The sequence below is a fragment of the Mauremys reevesii genome, linkage group 10 (genome assembly GCF_016161935.1).
Source record: "Mauremys reevesii isolate NIE-2019 linkage group 10, ASM1616193v1, whole genome shotgun sequence".
NCBI classification, from domain to species: Eukaryota; Metazoa; Chordata; order Testudines; family Geoemydidae; genus Mauremys; species Mauremys reevesii.
Genome location: NC_052632.1, coordinates 50,978,996 through 50,994,163, shown reverse-complemented (window position 1 = coordinate 50,994,163; position 15,168 = coordinate 50,978,996). Strand labels below are relative to the sequence as shown.

The 15,168-nt window shown below is 51.2% G+C and overlaps 1 protein-coding gene and 1 long non-coding RNA gene across 5 annotated transcripts in view; one reads left to right on the top strand and one right to left on the bottom strand.

Annotated features, from left to right (window-relative positions):
* The window catches only part of DECR2 (2,4-dienoyl-CoA reductase 2), a 22,857-nt gene extending 15,526 nt beyond the window's left edge, over positions 1 to 7,331 (top strand). For 2 of the 3 annotated variants that reach the window (XM_039491170.1, XM_039491172.1), the window contains 5 exons: positions 726 to 850; positions 2,315 to 2,408; positions 3,491 to 3,595; positions 4,435 to 4,623; positions 6,810 to 7,331. In XM_039491170.1, the coding sequence (XP_039347104.1) occupies positions 726 to 850; positions 2,315 to 2,408; positions 3,491 to 3,595; positions 4,435 to 4,623; positions 6,810 to 6,844 (548 nt within the window). In that variant the 3' untranslated portion in view covers positions 6,845 to 7,331. Of the gene's footprint in view, positions 1 to 725; positions 851 to 2,314; positions 2,409 to 3,490; positions 3,596 to 4,434; positions 4,653 to 6,809 lie in introns of all 3 variants that reach the window. The other variant, XM_039491171.1, reaches the window with a different exon arrangement.
* Positions 4,646 to 15,168, bottom strand: LOC120373173. 2 transcript variants are annotated; one of them, XR_005585428.1, is made up of 5 exons: positions 15,061 to 15,168; positions 12,235 to 12,329; positions 11,410 to 11,591; positions 8,982 to 9,090; positions 4,646 to 5,302 (listed from the first exon to the last, which is right to left on the bottom strand). It is a non-coding gene; the product is annotated as an uncharacterized LOC120373173 (long non-coding RNA). The 2 variants fall into 2 exon arrangements; XR_005585429.1 differs by having other exon boundaries at positions 11,410 to 11,571.

Genomic DNA, 15,168 nt, shown 5'->3' with positions numbered 1-15,168 from the left:
GAGGAAGGGGGCAGTCAAGCCTCATTCCCAACCCAGCAGGGTTCCCCACTCATCTCTGTTTGACTCTACCCTGTTCTGTATCGCCCACTTAAACAGCAATTCAAGCAGCCCCTGCTTGGCTGATCTGGAAATTGATTGTAGCCAACTCTTTGATACCCAATTGTCCCAGTAGCGTTCTTCCTCAAGAGCCAGGGGTGGCGATGTTAGGGGGGCACCCAGGCACTGCTCTCTGAACAGTCAGCCCTTTACCCAGTTCTGGGACATGCTCAGCTACTGGATATAAAAGTGTATCCCTGCCTGAAAGGTCTGTGTGCAGCTGGCTGCTCTGCTGCTCCAGCGAGCTGGGGACTCCAAAGCAGGAGCTGTAAGTCTTTGGGGATTTTCCTGATTAGCACAGCAGAGGCCTGAGGGGCATTCTTAAAAATGTCCTTTGCTAACTAAAGTTGGGGCAGCTAAGGCAAGTTACAGTGCCCCACCTAAACCGAAGAGCCAGAAACCATTAGAAGTTGCACTGGGCAGCCTGTGTCAGTGTGGCTCTGGGTTAGTAGCCTCGAGGCAGATCACGTGTTCTCTATATAGTGAGGATTGTACATGTGCACACACACGCCGTCCCTGCTGCGGAGGAAGGGAGGGAGCAGCACCCTATGCCCACCTGGTAATAGATCATAGCAGTCTCACTCCCCCGCTGCCCACTGACTGTGCCCCTGGATGCTCTCCCTCTCCAGATGCTGCTGGTAACTTCCTGTGCCCGGCCAGTGCTCTGTCCTTCAATGCCTATAAGACAGTGATTGACATTGACACCCTCGGCACCTTCAATGTCTCCAAAGTACTCTATGAGAAATGCTTGCGGGTAAGTTCATCTTAGACCAGAGGACGCGCTGCTGGGGAGTCCGTCGTGTTGATAAGAGGGCGGGGGTTCGGGTCCTACCATGGATAAACTGTTAATAAAATCCTTGCTTGTTATTACAGTGATAAACAGTTACGTGTGGTCTGGGGTTCAAGGGCATGTTATCACCAGTGACTCCCTTTGTACCAATCACCATTGAAAAATCTCTTTAACCTTTTATTAAAGCACAGCGAAAGCATTTGAAATGTAAAGTATTAATTGTAACACTGTTTCTTAGTCCCTTTCCATTCAACTGCAGAGTCTTTTGGGGGGAACCCTCCATTTTCCAGGTGTTTAGATTGGGGGGTGGAGGACAGGAGGAGAGAGAAAGGGTTAGCTTTGGATAGTCTATTGAAGTTCAATCCTGTTTCCTTTGGACAGAACAAGATGAACACGTGCTTGTATCCATCTTTTCAGAAAGCAACTGCAAAGATCCTTTTCCTAGCCCATTGCTCTGACCACATCACCTCTCTCTCTTTCCATCACTCCCCTGGCTCCCTCTTTTCTAGCGTATCAAACATACACACTTGCCTTCACTTCCAAGGCCCTGCTCAGCCCAGCCCTGCCCACCTATCGTCTCTCAACCAGTATTGAAAGGCTGATTCCAGCCACAGTGGACCCACGATGGCAACCTCCATCACCCACTTTTAAACTTTCCAACAAGCCCCTTTGTGCTTTCTGCCAGGCTGCCCCTCCTGCTTGAGAGGAGCACCCCTTAAACACCCCCAAAACGGCCTCCTCCTCCACCAAACCCCTCCTTAGAACTCTCCTTTGCTGTGATGCATACAAAACACTTGACAATGATTAGGCTGCTGGTGTGCTAAGACCATAGCCGATCATGCTGATTAATCTTGTCTCATTGGCAGCCCCATCTTATATCACCTCTCTGTCTCCTCGTGTCTTTCCTGTACCTTCCATCCTCGCAGCAGAACCTTCCCCCGACATAGCCATTCACCTGTGACAGTGAATGTGGTTCAGGCTGCCTCTAGAAAGTGGCTGCCTGCAAAAAGTGGGTTATGCTGGGGAGAGGGTGACCTTGACATAGGAGAAGTAGATGGAGGGTGACGTGAGCCAGTGAAACACTGATTCCTTTCCCATCCCAAATCCTTCCATCTCCTTCACTCTTCCTTGAGGCCTCTAATCCTCTGCCATCTCCTGCCTTCTCAGGCTGCAGATTGCGCTGGAATGTTCTAGCACAGCCCGGAAGGAGAGCCGTCCTATGCAGGTCCCAAGCAGGGAGGTGTTCAGAGAGCCAGGCAGAGATGGCAGAACCACAAGAGTTGGGCAGATAATCCCCATTCCTTACCAGACCAATTTCGCCTTCAGGGTATTTCTGTGGTCAGTCTGTTGCATCGCACGCCCAGGTCCTGCAGCCCCAACAGACGATATCTCTGCTCTGTTCCCTAACTCCCTGTCTTGTTTATCCAGGACCATGGCGGGGTTATAGTTAACATCACAGCGACCTTGAGCTACAGAGGGCAGGCTCTCCAGGTGCATGCCGGGACGGCCAAGGCAGCTGTAGGTACAGTAAACACACCTGACCCATTTGGTTCCTTTCTGTGTCTTTTCAAGCTGCCAAAGCCCAGCCAACTTACTGGTTCTTTCAGAGCCTCTGATGGAGAGACTTGGAAGAACAAGGGGATCTTGCATAGTAGTCCCCTTAGTACAGATAGGCTGAGTCAAGCCCAGATCTCTGCAGCACCCTCCCTGACCAGGTTAAGAGGGGTCACTCAGCCTGGCTTAACAAGTTATTCCCCCCTTGTGCAATCTCTACTTACCACGTTCCAGAATGTGACATTGCAGAAAAATTGTGATGACACAAGATGATGCATTCTGGGATACCACCAGCAAACCGTGATTGTACAGAAAGGAATAATAACTGAAAGGAGCCTTCCGCAGATCGGTGCCTAAGCACCAATCCAAAACCCACTGGAGTCAGTGGGAGCATTTTCACAGACTTCAGTGGTCTTTGGATCTGGCACTAAGTGACTTGCCTGGATCACACTGAGCTGGTGACAGAGTTATGTTTAGAACCCAGGCCTGTGCTGGGCTCAGTCCAGCAGACCACGCTATGCTGCCGGTCTCCACGGCTTGTTAATGCCAGATGACGTTAGTTACATGGCCTGTGGGACATATGCACAAACTCACACGTAGTCAGGGCGACTGCTGGGACCAGATGGCAGTGATAAAAGGCCCTCTGTCAGCAGGCAAGCACAGCTCCTTGGAGAGGGTATCTGCAGGAGGCCAGCTGCTTCCCCAGTCCTGTGAATTCTGACTCCTCTGCTTCATTCAGACGCTCAGCACCCGTCATATCCCTGATCTGCCCTCTCCAGCCCTGCCACTAGTGCTCCATGCTGACTTGCAGCAGCCCTGCTATTCCAGCCTGTCCCCTCAGCCCTTTGCCATTCCAGATCTGGACACACCATCCCCTCCACAGCTCAGCCTAAGCCCCTCAGTCCTGACCACAGGACCCTCTACTAGTTAATCCCGACCACTTTCACCCCTTTGCTTTTCAGACTTACACCCCCCGCCTCTGTTCGCTCTGCAATCCCTTCACTGTCGTTGCTCTGGTTTTCATTCTGCTTTGAATGTCCTTCCTCCCAGATGCAATGACCAGGCACCTGGCAGTGGAGTGGGGGCCCAACAACATCCGGGTCAACAGCCTGGCACCAGGCCCCATTGCGGGCACCGAGGGATACCGGCGGCTCGGTAAGGGGCTCCCAGAGAAGTCCCCCGGTGGAGGCTTCTCCTGAGAGCGGGGGCTCTCTCTGATTAGTGCAACTATATGTGTGTAAGGGGGGAGTTTAGATGGTGTACCAGCCCCCAGAGCTCAGAATGCTGCCTCTGCCATACCCTGACCAGTGTCTTGCTACAGCGGCTAGTGTGTGCCCTGATGCTCGCAGGCCCTCTCTTGTGGTGAAGCTGGGCAGGGACTTTGCACCACCTTGTTACTTTACCCTGTGGCCACAGGAGCTTAGCCGCTAAGATTCTTGCCCTGGATGCTGTACAAAGGCTTGTTTCTTGCACTCAGTGTTGTCCTGCAATGTCACACAGGTGATCTAGCACTGCCTGTGCTGCCCCAGTCAGCCCCAGCCTGCTGTCTTGTTTATGAAAACATTGGATATATTTCCATGATAATTTAAGAGACCGTAAAGGTGATGAGGTCACCTAATCCACCCTCCCTGCTGCAGGATTGTTTCCTCCTCTGTATTCTTCAGGTATCTGTCCTGTCCTAAGCAAGGGGCTTTCCACCATCTTCCAGGGGAGGCTGCTCCCCAGGCTAAGAGAGCTCCTTGGTAGAACTCTGTCTTGCTCTTCAGTCTAGATCTTCCCTTCTCCACTCTCCTCTCTTTGCCCTTGGGCAGATCCTCATGTATGTTTCTGCATCTGCTCGAGTTTCTTAGTGTGGCTCCCATCACTGTAGTATCTGGACTCCTTGTAACCCCCAAACAGTGCCAGCCAGTTTCAGCCTTTTGCCCTGGGTAGGGGAACAGCGTCCTGCTGGATAAAGAGTCCAAAGACCTTTGTTTGTTCTGTTCTCTCTATAGGTGGCGCTCGTGCAGAAACGGACAGCTACCTCGATACACTGCCCCTCCATAGGGCAGGGAATAAGACGGAGATTGCCCACAGTGTGCTGTACTTGGCGAGCCCCTTGGCATCCTATGTGACTGGCACAACCCTGGTGGTTGATGGGGGGAGCTGGCTGACCTCTCCCAACAACTTCTCCGCACTGTTGGGTATTGCATCACACTCTGCTAAGCTCTAGGTGACGTGAATTTCCCCCTCTGTGGGACTAGATATGCTGTCCGGGCTTAATGTCTGAACACCTCGTTATGCTGGAAGCAAACCAGCGACATTGGCACAAGGGGATTGTCCCAGGCATGATGCATTCACAGTGAGTGCGTTCTGGGTCACAGGCCCTCAGGGTCATCATGCACTCGTCAGCAGTTGGCATGGTAGCCCTGGACTTTCCCTGCCAGGCAGGGGTTGGGGCTGTGTTGCACTGGTCAGTGGTTGGTGTGGACCCCATGCTTCCTGTTGGTCACACTGCTTTTCCTGTCAGTGCCTCCCCACTGCACATCAGGTTAATAGCGGTTACCATTTTCCTGGTGCAGGGTGAGGGTGGCGTCACATCCCAGAGGAGCCTCTACCCTTCCCATGTAGACTTTCCAAGATCAGCAGTATGAAATACCTTGTGCTGTGGTGATTCATGTGCAGATTCTTCGTAGCCCAGGGCCACAGGTCATGGGTGCGTTTGGCTCCCAGGTGTGTGGGGCCTCTCCAGAGGTCCTGAAGGCTTGCAAAAACTCATCTGGGATACCTCCCCTGCCCAAAGAGTCCCAGCTGCTGGCCCTTGCTGAGGAAGATCGACAGCACCAAGTGTGGAGGTTCCAAGCTAGGCTTCTTGAGAGAAGGCTGGGCAAATAGTTAGGAAGCGCAAATGTGTGGTTATTAAATCTGCAGTCTCCCAAACACCTCGCCCCATTTCCCCATTTCCCTCCCCAGAACCCACGTGGGAGAAATTCCAGGCCAGCTGGTTTAGTCTGGGCACAATTAGAAAGTGAGTGTGAGAGGGTGCACGATGGAGCTTTGGCCAGTTCTACTAGCGCAGGATCTGCCCCCAGGTGTTCAAAGAAGGCCAAGCCATGTAATACAAAGTGGTGTAAAGGACAGTGGTACCAATCTGCCAAGAGGGGCTGGTGCATGCTTGCCCATTGAATTGGGTACGTCATTGGCGGTGGGAATTAATCCTTGGGCCTCTGGATCTTAAAGCAGGAGCCGCACTGACTGCGCTAAAAGGCCAAGCTCTGTTAGCCAAGGCTGAAGAAGGCTCATCATCCACTATATGTGGCCCAGCTACACAAGGGGGGATGGAGCCCCACACCGAGTGAACTGCCCACATTCACAGAATGCCCAAGGAACTATTAGTTACAGCTGGAGGTGGCAGACCCAGGCTCACCCGACTCAGAGCTGGGATTTGGACCTGGGTCTCCCATATCCCGGGTGATGGGCCCTGATCACCAGGTGCAGAGTCAGTCTCCCTTTGGCCCAATGAATATTTTGTTATTTGTACAAAGTGGAATAGCTCCAAGCAGAGAGATTAACTGACTCTTAGCGGTTATGAGCTGTGCTGGTGGGTGGTATCTCTCCCTCTGTCCCCCGCAGGCCGCCCCCCCCCCCATTTCATAAATCATTTTGGGAAGGCTTGGTCGAAACAAAAATACATTTTGAAAGCTTTCAGTGTTTGGTGAAAGAGAGCTGTGGTTTTCCAGCCAGCCCAAGGCTGTTTGTCTGGCACCTGTAACTAGCACCATTGGCCCCGGAGAAGGCGAAGTAACGAGGTGCCTTTTCCCTGTGCTCCAACTGCAGGCTCACTGTGCAGAGACACGTGCAGGTGTCAGCCTGCCCTGCCCCCGTGCTCTGTCCTGGCCCTCTCTCACCTTGCCAAACCCACGGACTGTACAACCCAGATCAGCTCTGAGGCACACAGGACTAATCAGAGACCCACCCAGAAGTGTTCCCTGTTTAATTCATAGTGTTGTTTAACCAAACAACACACCAACAGGTGGAAGGGATGGGCTTGTCCTGTCTCCAAGGGCCCACGTTATGTTAATCAGAACCCACGTTAATTAACAGGCTTGCCTGAACATTTGCTCTGTATTCAGAGTATGGGGAAGGTGCACTCTGTTGTTCATCCCAAAGAGGTTTAAGCTGTGCTTTAAGCACAAGTCTTAAAGCAGCCTTAACTGTGGAGCTGCCATGGCACCTTCGCAATAAGCTACTGATGTTGTTTGAATAAGGGGGCTCCCTTCCCCCCTGGTCCCCATCCCCCAATGCTCTTTTTGAGCCCTGCCTCAGTCTAGGCCAGTCCATGATGGATTTCACTTCCATTTCATTCCCTGACTTCTATTCTGTCTTACAGATCATTGGGCCATGGAAGTGAAGAAAGACAAATGATGGACGACCAGGGACTGACAGACAGGACACTGAGCAAACACTATGGCTTTGGACATCCCTATGACACAGGGTCAGGGGCCAGCCATGACCTTTGTCCATCAGCCGTTGGGATGACCTCACTGGGGCAAAGTGAAAATGGCAAAGTTGAAGATTCAATGTATGTCTTGGAGGGGGTGGGGTTAGCGGGGGCGGGGGAGCTACTGGAGTCCTGTCCAGAGGGGAGCTGGGCCCAAGTTTGCTCCTGATTTTATATTTTGAAGCTGGTCTAGCAATAGGTGCAGTGCTGGTGATGGGTCTGTGAGGTGCAAGGCGGGTTGCTGGAACCTTGCTCTCCTTCACTATGCTTTTTTCATTTCTGTTACATCAAACTCCCTGTTTCTCTGCTGAGTTACTTTGGTAATGCCAGAGAGCAGTCCTGCCACCCCTCTGTCTTGATTCCCAGCTGATTTTTCCCAGCTTTAACCTATAAACTGCTGATACCTTTCCACATCACTGTTTGATACCTTCATCTGGGCAGATGTTCTCTGCAGACGGGTGTTCCAGGCAGTGCGTTGCCCTTCCCCGTTGCAGACTCAGTTCACTCCCATTCGAGAACTGAAGGCAGCAGTGATCTGCTCCCAAAACTTGCACCCAGCTTGCAAACTGCTCTCTGTGGTGCATGCCCCCTGAGGCCAGCCCTGAATCTCCATTCCCTTCCTGCACTTGGATGGGCTGGTGACCATCCAGAGTGTGCACTGTGAACAGGCAAGAGTCCATATTCCCACCATTAAAAATTGCCCTCAGCAAGCTGCAAATGGCCACCTCCCACTGATAGCAGCATGTGCCCTTCTAGCATTCATCCTGCTGTGGATGTTAGCCAGATCACTAGCCCTGCTGTACTGCCACGGCCTTCTGTACGCTCCAGCGCTCAGGAGCGGAATTCAGCAGCCCCGACCCTTGCATTCTGTGGCACCCCAGCACAGCAGGGGAGAGACTCTGCAGCAGCTTCACATACACTGTGGGGTGGAGTTACTGAGTTATGAGAACAACCAGTACAATGTCTACCACACTCCTTATGCGATTCACTAATGGGTCTTCAGTCTCTGGGTGCTAACGTGCCCAAAACTCCTATTCATCTCCGCTAGAGTCATAGGTGCTCAGCACCTTGGAAAATCAGAGCCTGTGAATTTTTATTTTTATTGTACTGCAGGTCCATGTCTCACCAGTGCATCATTGTACTACAGATGTTGGGGACAGCCAGAGGTTCTGGCAGTTGGGGAATGTGCAGCAGGCAGTTTGGGCTATAGGATAAGTGCCCAAGCCAAATGATAAAAAGAGTAGCAGTAAAATAGTTAATGTGGACACTGGGATCTTAATAGTGTAAATTTCAAACTCACCACTGAGATGGATGGGGCAGTTCACACCTCTCAGCCTGTGGTTTCAGGCTGCCTGCACACTCAGGCAGACAACATGTCAGTTACACTCAATTCACATTTGAAAGGCTTTCTTTGCAACCAGAAGAACTAAAGAAGCTTTGCTGTTTATTTAAGCTTTGCTGCTAGAGCAGGATTCTGCATTGTGCATGGGGCCCTGACTGCGGCAATTAGGGTATATCTACACTTGAAACACTACAGCGGTAAAGCTGCAGCGGTTCCGTGTGGACAACAGGGACAGGAGGGATTCTCCTATCAGCTGATGGAATCCAACTCCTGTGAGGCAGGAGCTAGGGCGACAAGAGAACTCTGCCGTTGACCTAGTGCTGTTCACTCTGGGCTTAGGTTGGTTTAACTGCGTCACTCAGGGGTGTGGATTTTTCACACCCTTGAGGAACGTGGCTATCCCGACGTAGGTTTTCAGCATAGACTGGCCCTTACAGACAGTAACTGGTCCTGTTGCCATCCTGTGGGTTAGGTCTGGATTATCAGCCCCATTTCACATGTGAGGATATGAGGCAGAGAGAGGGAAAGCAGCTTGCCCCAAGGTCACTCAAGGCATGAGTGTCAGATCCAGCATTAGGACTCCCTGAGCAGTTCCTGATTTCTAGCCCTGTATTTAAACAGCTAGAACAGATGGGACACATCTGGCTCGGGATAAAGAGGTTACAACAATGGGAGGTAACTTGCCAGCGAGCCAGTGGCTTGTCCTTGCTCTGACTTACTTGGAAACAGCAGGTTTAGAATTCTAGTTGTGGTTCAGCAGCCAAAGAGAAGGGAAGCACCTTGAAGGAGAGGCCCATGAGGTGGTTTCTTTGGCAGGATCCCGTATGCCTGTAATACATCAGCCCTTCAGGTGGCTGATCTAGCAATGGGTTGTATCCCACAGAATGTTCTAGCTTTTCCAGATCTAAAACTGACCATTTCTTTTCTGGTTGCCCCAAATCTTCCCTAATGTCCAAAATCAGAGAGGGAGATTTGAAACAAGTGTATCCTGCATCTGATCCCATCTCCACTAGCTCCGAGACTTTCCCAAAAATCTCCTAGGCCCAGATCCACAAAGCTACTTAGGCACCGAACTTCCACAGAATGCAACAGAAGTTAGGAGCCTAAATACCTTCATGGTCTCAGTTTCTCTATCTATAAAATGGGGAATGATGGTGGTAGGCTACCTCCCGGGTGTGGTGCGAGGATTAACTCCTGCCTGTAAAGTGCTTTAAAGAAAAAATCATTATCTAAGTTCTCCTACGTTTGTGTCCAGCACACGTTGCTTCTGAGTCCCAGCCTCTCAAGCTACAGCCCGGTACATGAGACCTTTGCATATCTGTGCAGTATTCAATGGTAGGAAATGAGGTGAAATTCACCACGGCCAGAATCAGTGCAGTGTTTGCTAGCTGTTCTCTTTAGTTTGGGTGCAATTAGCAGGGCTCTGAGGCAATGCAGTCAGACCAGCTTGTGGAGTAGCTCCAAACTGTATGAGAGCTGAAACGGAGCCTTTATTGCTGCTGACTGATGCATTTGAAAACCCACCCTTGTCTCCTGTGATTCTGCTGAATACAAACTACCTTCTGCCACAGAGTAACTGGAATGCCAGAGGTATTGCTTCACCAGCGCTAAATTTCTCAAATATACCTCCTGTAATCCTTGAGGGTGGAGGATTCCTGCTGTGCACTGGGACTGTCCTTGTTAAGGAAATGAACAGAGCAAGAAAATTCTCTCCCTAACAGTGCTGCAGATTTGATCAGATACCACTCATCATTGCACCATAGGCAGCAGCCCCTGAATCAATCTGTGAACCCAGAGAGAGCAACAGGGTCTCTGTCCAGCAGCCTCTGTAAAGAATCCCATTTACATCCATTACAACAGAGTCCTGTCTCCTGTGTTGCTACAGACAGTAGAATCATCAGGTAAATCCAGGGGTGGATTTTGGTGCCCAGCATGGATTTTGGTGCCCTTTCTAAATCAACAAATCAGCTGATCCTCCGCTGCCTGTGCATGCTAGCACTGCACCATACAATAAGCTATATGCCATGCAGAAGGGATGTGAGTGACTCCTAGAAAGGATTTAGCATAGGTGGACAAACTTTTTGGCCCAAGCGCCAATGCTGGGAATAGAAATTGTATGGTGGGCCATGAATGCTCACAAAATGGGGGTTGGGAGTGAGGGCTCTGGGGTGGGGCCAGAAATGAGTTCAGGGTATGGGAGGGGGCTCCAGGCTGGGGCAGGAGAGTGGGGTGGGCGGGGGGTGCAGGCTCTGGGGTGGGGCTGAGGATGAGGAGTTTGGGGTGTAGGAGGGTGTTCCAGGCTGGGAACGAGGGGTTCAGAATGCAGTAGGGGGTTCAAGGTTAGGGCAGGGGGTTGGGGTGTGGGAAGGGGTGCAGGCTCCAGCTGGGGATGCAGGCTCTGGGGTGGGGCTGGGAATGAGGAATTTGGGGTCAGGAGGTGCTCTGGGCTGGGATTGAGGGGTTCAGAGGGTGGGAGGGGGATCAGGGTTGGGGCACAGGAAGAGGCTCGGGGTGGTGGTTACCTCAGGCGGCTCCCAGAAGCAGCTGCATGTCCCTTCTCCATCGCTCTGCACACTGCCCCATTTGTAGGCACTGCCCCTGCAGCTCCCATTGGCTGCGGTTCTCAGCCAATGGGAGCTGCAGGGGCGGCACTTGGGGTGAGAGCAGCATGCAGAGTGGAGGCCCCTGGCTGCCCCTATGTGTAGGAGCTGGGGAGGAGGCCATGCTGTTGCTTCTGGGAGCTGCATGGCACAGCCCCAACCCTGCTCCCCGGCTGGAGCACCAGATTAGGGCTATGCTGCTGCTTCCTGGAGCCGCGTGGATCGGTCCCCGGCCCTGCTCCCTGGATGAAGTGCCGCAGCAGGGCAAGCCCCAGACCCTACTCCCCAGTGGGAGCTTGAGGGCCGGATCCGGCCTGCGGGCCATAGTTTGCCCACCCCTGATTTAGCAGGTCCATGCCACCCTCTCGGTGCTAGAAATAACTTCTAATCTGTTTCTAAATTTGTAAAAGCTTGTTTTAGAAGATTCTGTTTCTTACTTCATTGTGGTTTTGCTGACTGATCCTTTCTCCGAGTTAACACTAAAGAATGAACCCTATCTGAACTATCATATGTTTACCCACCAGTGTGTTTTATTCTGCAAACTTACCTCTGCCTCGAATCAACGGGGGGTTTGAAAAGACGGTAAATCTTCATTTCTTCGTTCTCTCATGTTCTTAATAGAGTTTAGAACAGCAGCAATTGAAGATTTAAAAGATCCATGCAGCTCTTGGATTGGAGCAGGTGACAGGCTTTGTATGTGGGCCTAAAGCTGTTGAGCCAACCGGTTTGCTGCATGAAAGGCTAATGAAAATGAGACCAAACTCAGCCTAGCTGTGTTCTTCCTGCATCACAACGGGTGGAGATCTCCTGCCTTTTTCACAATAATGGCCTGATCCAAAGCCAGTGGACTTTGGATCAGGCTGTTATAGAGGGTAATTGTAAAACTAGAAGTGTTGCTTAGGCACCTATGAAATGCCATGTAGGGTTTATAGTCACTAGGCTGGAGCTCTGCAGTGAGTACATACACCCATAAGAGTGACTCAGTAAAGCCAAAGGTGTCCTATCTGTTAGATATTAGCTACAAGAGGTCATGTTACAAATACTTCCCCCCGCCCCCGCTGCCACACCTCAATAAATGGGGATTGCATAGGGGAGTTCCTCAAGGGTTTGGGGCATTACCTACCCCATTAGCTTAAGTAGTCTCAGCAATTGCTGCATGCCTCACAGCTGCTGTCTCTGGCCAGGGGATCTCTAGCTGTGGAAGCTTTGGCAAAGCCCCCATTTGTGAGGAGCTCTGTGCTGTGCAGAAGGTGCTGCTGAGTCCAGAACATCCTGCTGCCTGTACTTGGGTCTGAGCTCTGACCCTTAGTGAGTCACCAGCATGCTGCTTGGTACAGTGCTACCCTGCACCAGAGTTATAACTACTACTCACCGCAGTTGAGCAAAACGCTGTCGCATATCGGGCAATGCCTGACTACAAATGTACATCTGCCCTGCAGGCCTCTGGATTCTTCCAGGTGAGAGAATCTTAGCACATGGCAATCGGGGAAAAGAGCAATTAAATCAAACACTTCCTGCAGTAACATAGAAAGGGCTGCAAGGTAAACTACCCAGGAGAGCAGGTCTGAGGGAAGCCCCCATGCAAAGCATGACTGAACTGACCAGGGCTGGTGCAACCATTTAGGCGACCTAGGCGGTCGCCTAGGGCACTAAGGATTTGGGGGGGGCGGCATTTTTTTCGGCAGCGGCCAGATTTTCGGCCGCCCCAGTCGCTGCCGGCATTTAGGCAGAGGGAACTGGGGCAGGGGAGCGTGGGGAGGGCCGCCTGCAGCAAGTAGGGGGGGGGGCATGCCATGGCTGCTTCACTTCTCCCGCCTCCCAAGGTCCTTAGGTGCTGCAAGCCTGGGAGGCGGGAGAAGCAGCGACAGCGTGCTCAGGGTGGAGGCGGAGCAGGGGTGAGCTGGGGCGGGGGAGTGCCTCAGGGCGTAGGGTGGGGAGTTGCCACGTGCTCAGGGTGGAGGGGTGGAGCTGCTGTGGGGGGGGGTGCCTCAGGGCGGGGGCTGTGGGGAGGTGCCTCAGGGCGGGGGCTCGGGGGAGGGTGCAAGGTGGAAGTTTCGCCTAGGGCACAAAACATCCTTGCACCGGCCCTGGAACTGACCTTGAGCATGCACACAAATTACACATGAAATATTTGAAAAATGCAGACAATTGTCTCACTAGAGTCCCAGTTTGCAATAAGACGCCTCTCTGAGCGGGCCTGTGGAGGCAGCAGGATTTAGTATTCTACAAACACCATCAGTGAGGAATAGCTAGGGAGTAAGTCTCTAAACATCAGTTGTCAAGGAGAACAAGCAAACTGCAAATGCCTTAGAACAGGCCTTTGCTAATCTCCAATTTGAGTACAGACTCCTTTCCAGAGCGCAGCAGGGAGCTACCCGGTCATTAAGACTTTGTCAATGTCACTCACAGGATGTTTGCCAGGGAGCTCTGGGCTCATTTCTGCCCCTGTTTCAGTCAATAGGAATTTTGTGTTGACTTCAGTGGGAGTATTAAAGAGTTACAACTAGACTGCACGTGTCAGCTCTACACACACTCTTACTCTCCCTGACTCTTAAATGGGTTCTTTGCTCATTAAGTCATGGGATCTACCCCTCTGCGCTGGATCTCCCAGTCTTGGTTAGCAAGGCCATGCCATTTTCAGCACTTGTGGCAGGGGTGCTGGGCAAGGGGAGTGGAAGTTTGGCAGTGTAAGTAATGTGTTATGGCGTGTGTCAGTAACTGGAGCACTTGTCTGGCCCCAGCATGAATGAGGGGCTTGTCTGGGCTCACTCTGAGCGCTAACCCTGCGTTTAGGAATGTAAGTGCCTATAGTGCCAGATTCATTGGATCTGCTGCATGGCAAGAGGCTGATGCTCAGGCTTTGTCTGTTGATAATGCGCTTGCACTCTGGTTTGGAGACCCATTTCATCTCTCACGGAGCTTAGCTCTCAGAAGCTGCTCCATTGTCCAATGCCAGGGGGAGGAGACGTAAGCAGAGCTGCCCTGCTCTCTGGTGCTAGCTACTGGTTCCTTTGTACATTTCAATTAATTTTGAAAACCATCTCAAAGTGGGCTTGAAATGGTTTGTCAAAATTGATTTATCCACAGAGCTAAACAAGTAATGACATGAAATTCCATTCCTTGGTGGACAATGCTGTGATACACCATCAGCTGCATCTTCACTGCATGTTCGGTCAGATTGCCTCAGTCAGGGCAGCTCTAAATTTTAACCAGTGCTATTTACACATAGCATAGGGAGCTATGAGTGATGATTGATGTGCTGCTGAAAGGCCAGCTATTCAGAGGTGTGGGGATCAGTGTGTATGGGGTGGGGAGAGATGGCTGGGGTTGTCTCTTTGAGAGCCATGGCTGCAGTGTTTCTGGATTAGCCTTCATGGCACAAAGAGAGGGAGGAGCGGGGTCCCATTCCCCAAACAATTTAAATCCACTTTTGTCTCATTGCTAAATTTACTTAACTGTTCTGGATTGTTTTGTTGTTGTCCCAACTGAGGACCCCCCCCTTCCAGTCAACACCCTTTGTTCCAGAGCTCCTGCTGGCCAAAGAAATTCATAGATTCATAGAAATCTGCTTTTTACAGATCCAGACTAACACGGCTACCTCTCTGATAGATTCATAGAGTGTAAATCCAGATGGGACCATTAGCTCACCTACTCTGACCTCCTGTAAATCACAGGACATTAAATTTCACACCGTTTCCCCTGCATTGAGCCCAATAACTTGTGTTTGAGTAAAGCACATCTTCCAGAACAGCATGCAGTCTTGATTTAAAGACACCAAGAGATGGAGAATCCACCACTCCCCTTGGGAGTTTGGTCCAATGTTTAATCACCCTCACCTAAAAACGTGTGCCTTAGTTCCAATTTGAATTTGTCAGCTCTTTGCTTCCAGCCATTGGTTCTTGTTATGCCTTTCTTTGCTAGATTAAAGAGCTTGTTAATACTCCAGTATTTTCTCCTCATGAAGGTTCTTATCCACTGTAATCCAGTGACCTCACAGTCATCTTGTTGGCAAGCTAAACACATTGATCTCCTTAAATCCCTCACTGTCAGGCATTTTTCTCCAGCCCTTGAGTCATTTATGTGTCTCTGCATCCTCTCCAACTTTCAAACAACTTTTAAAACATGTGGCCGCCAGCTCTGGAGGCACCATTCCAGTATCAGTCTCCCCCATGCTGTATGCAGAGGTAAAATCGCCTACCTATTGCTACTCACTACTCCACTGTTTACGCATTAGCCTTTTTTGACACAGCATCACACTGGGAGCTGGTGTTGAGTTGCTTGTCCGCCATGACCCCCGGATTGTTTG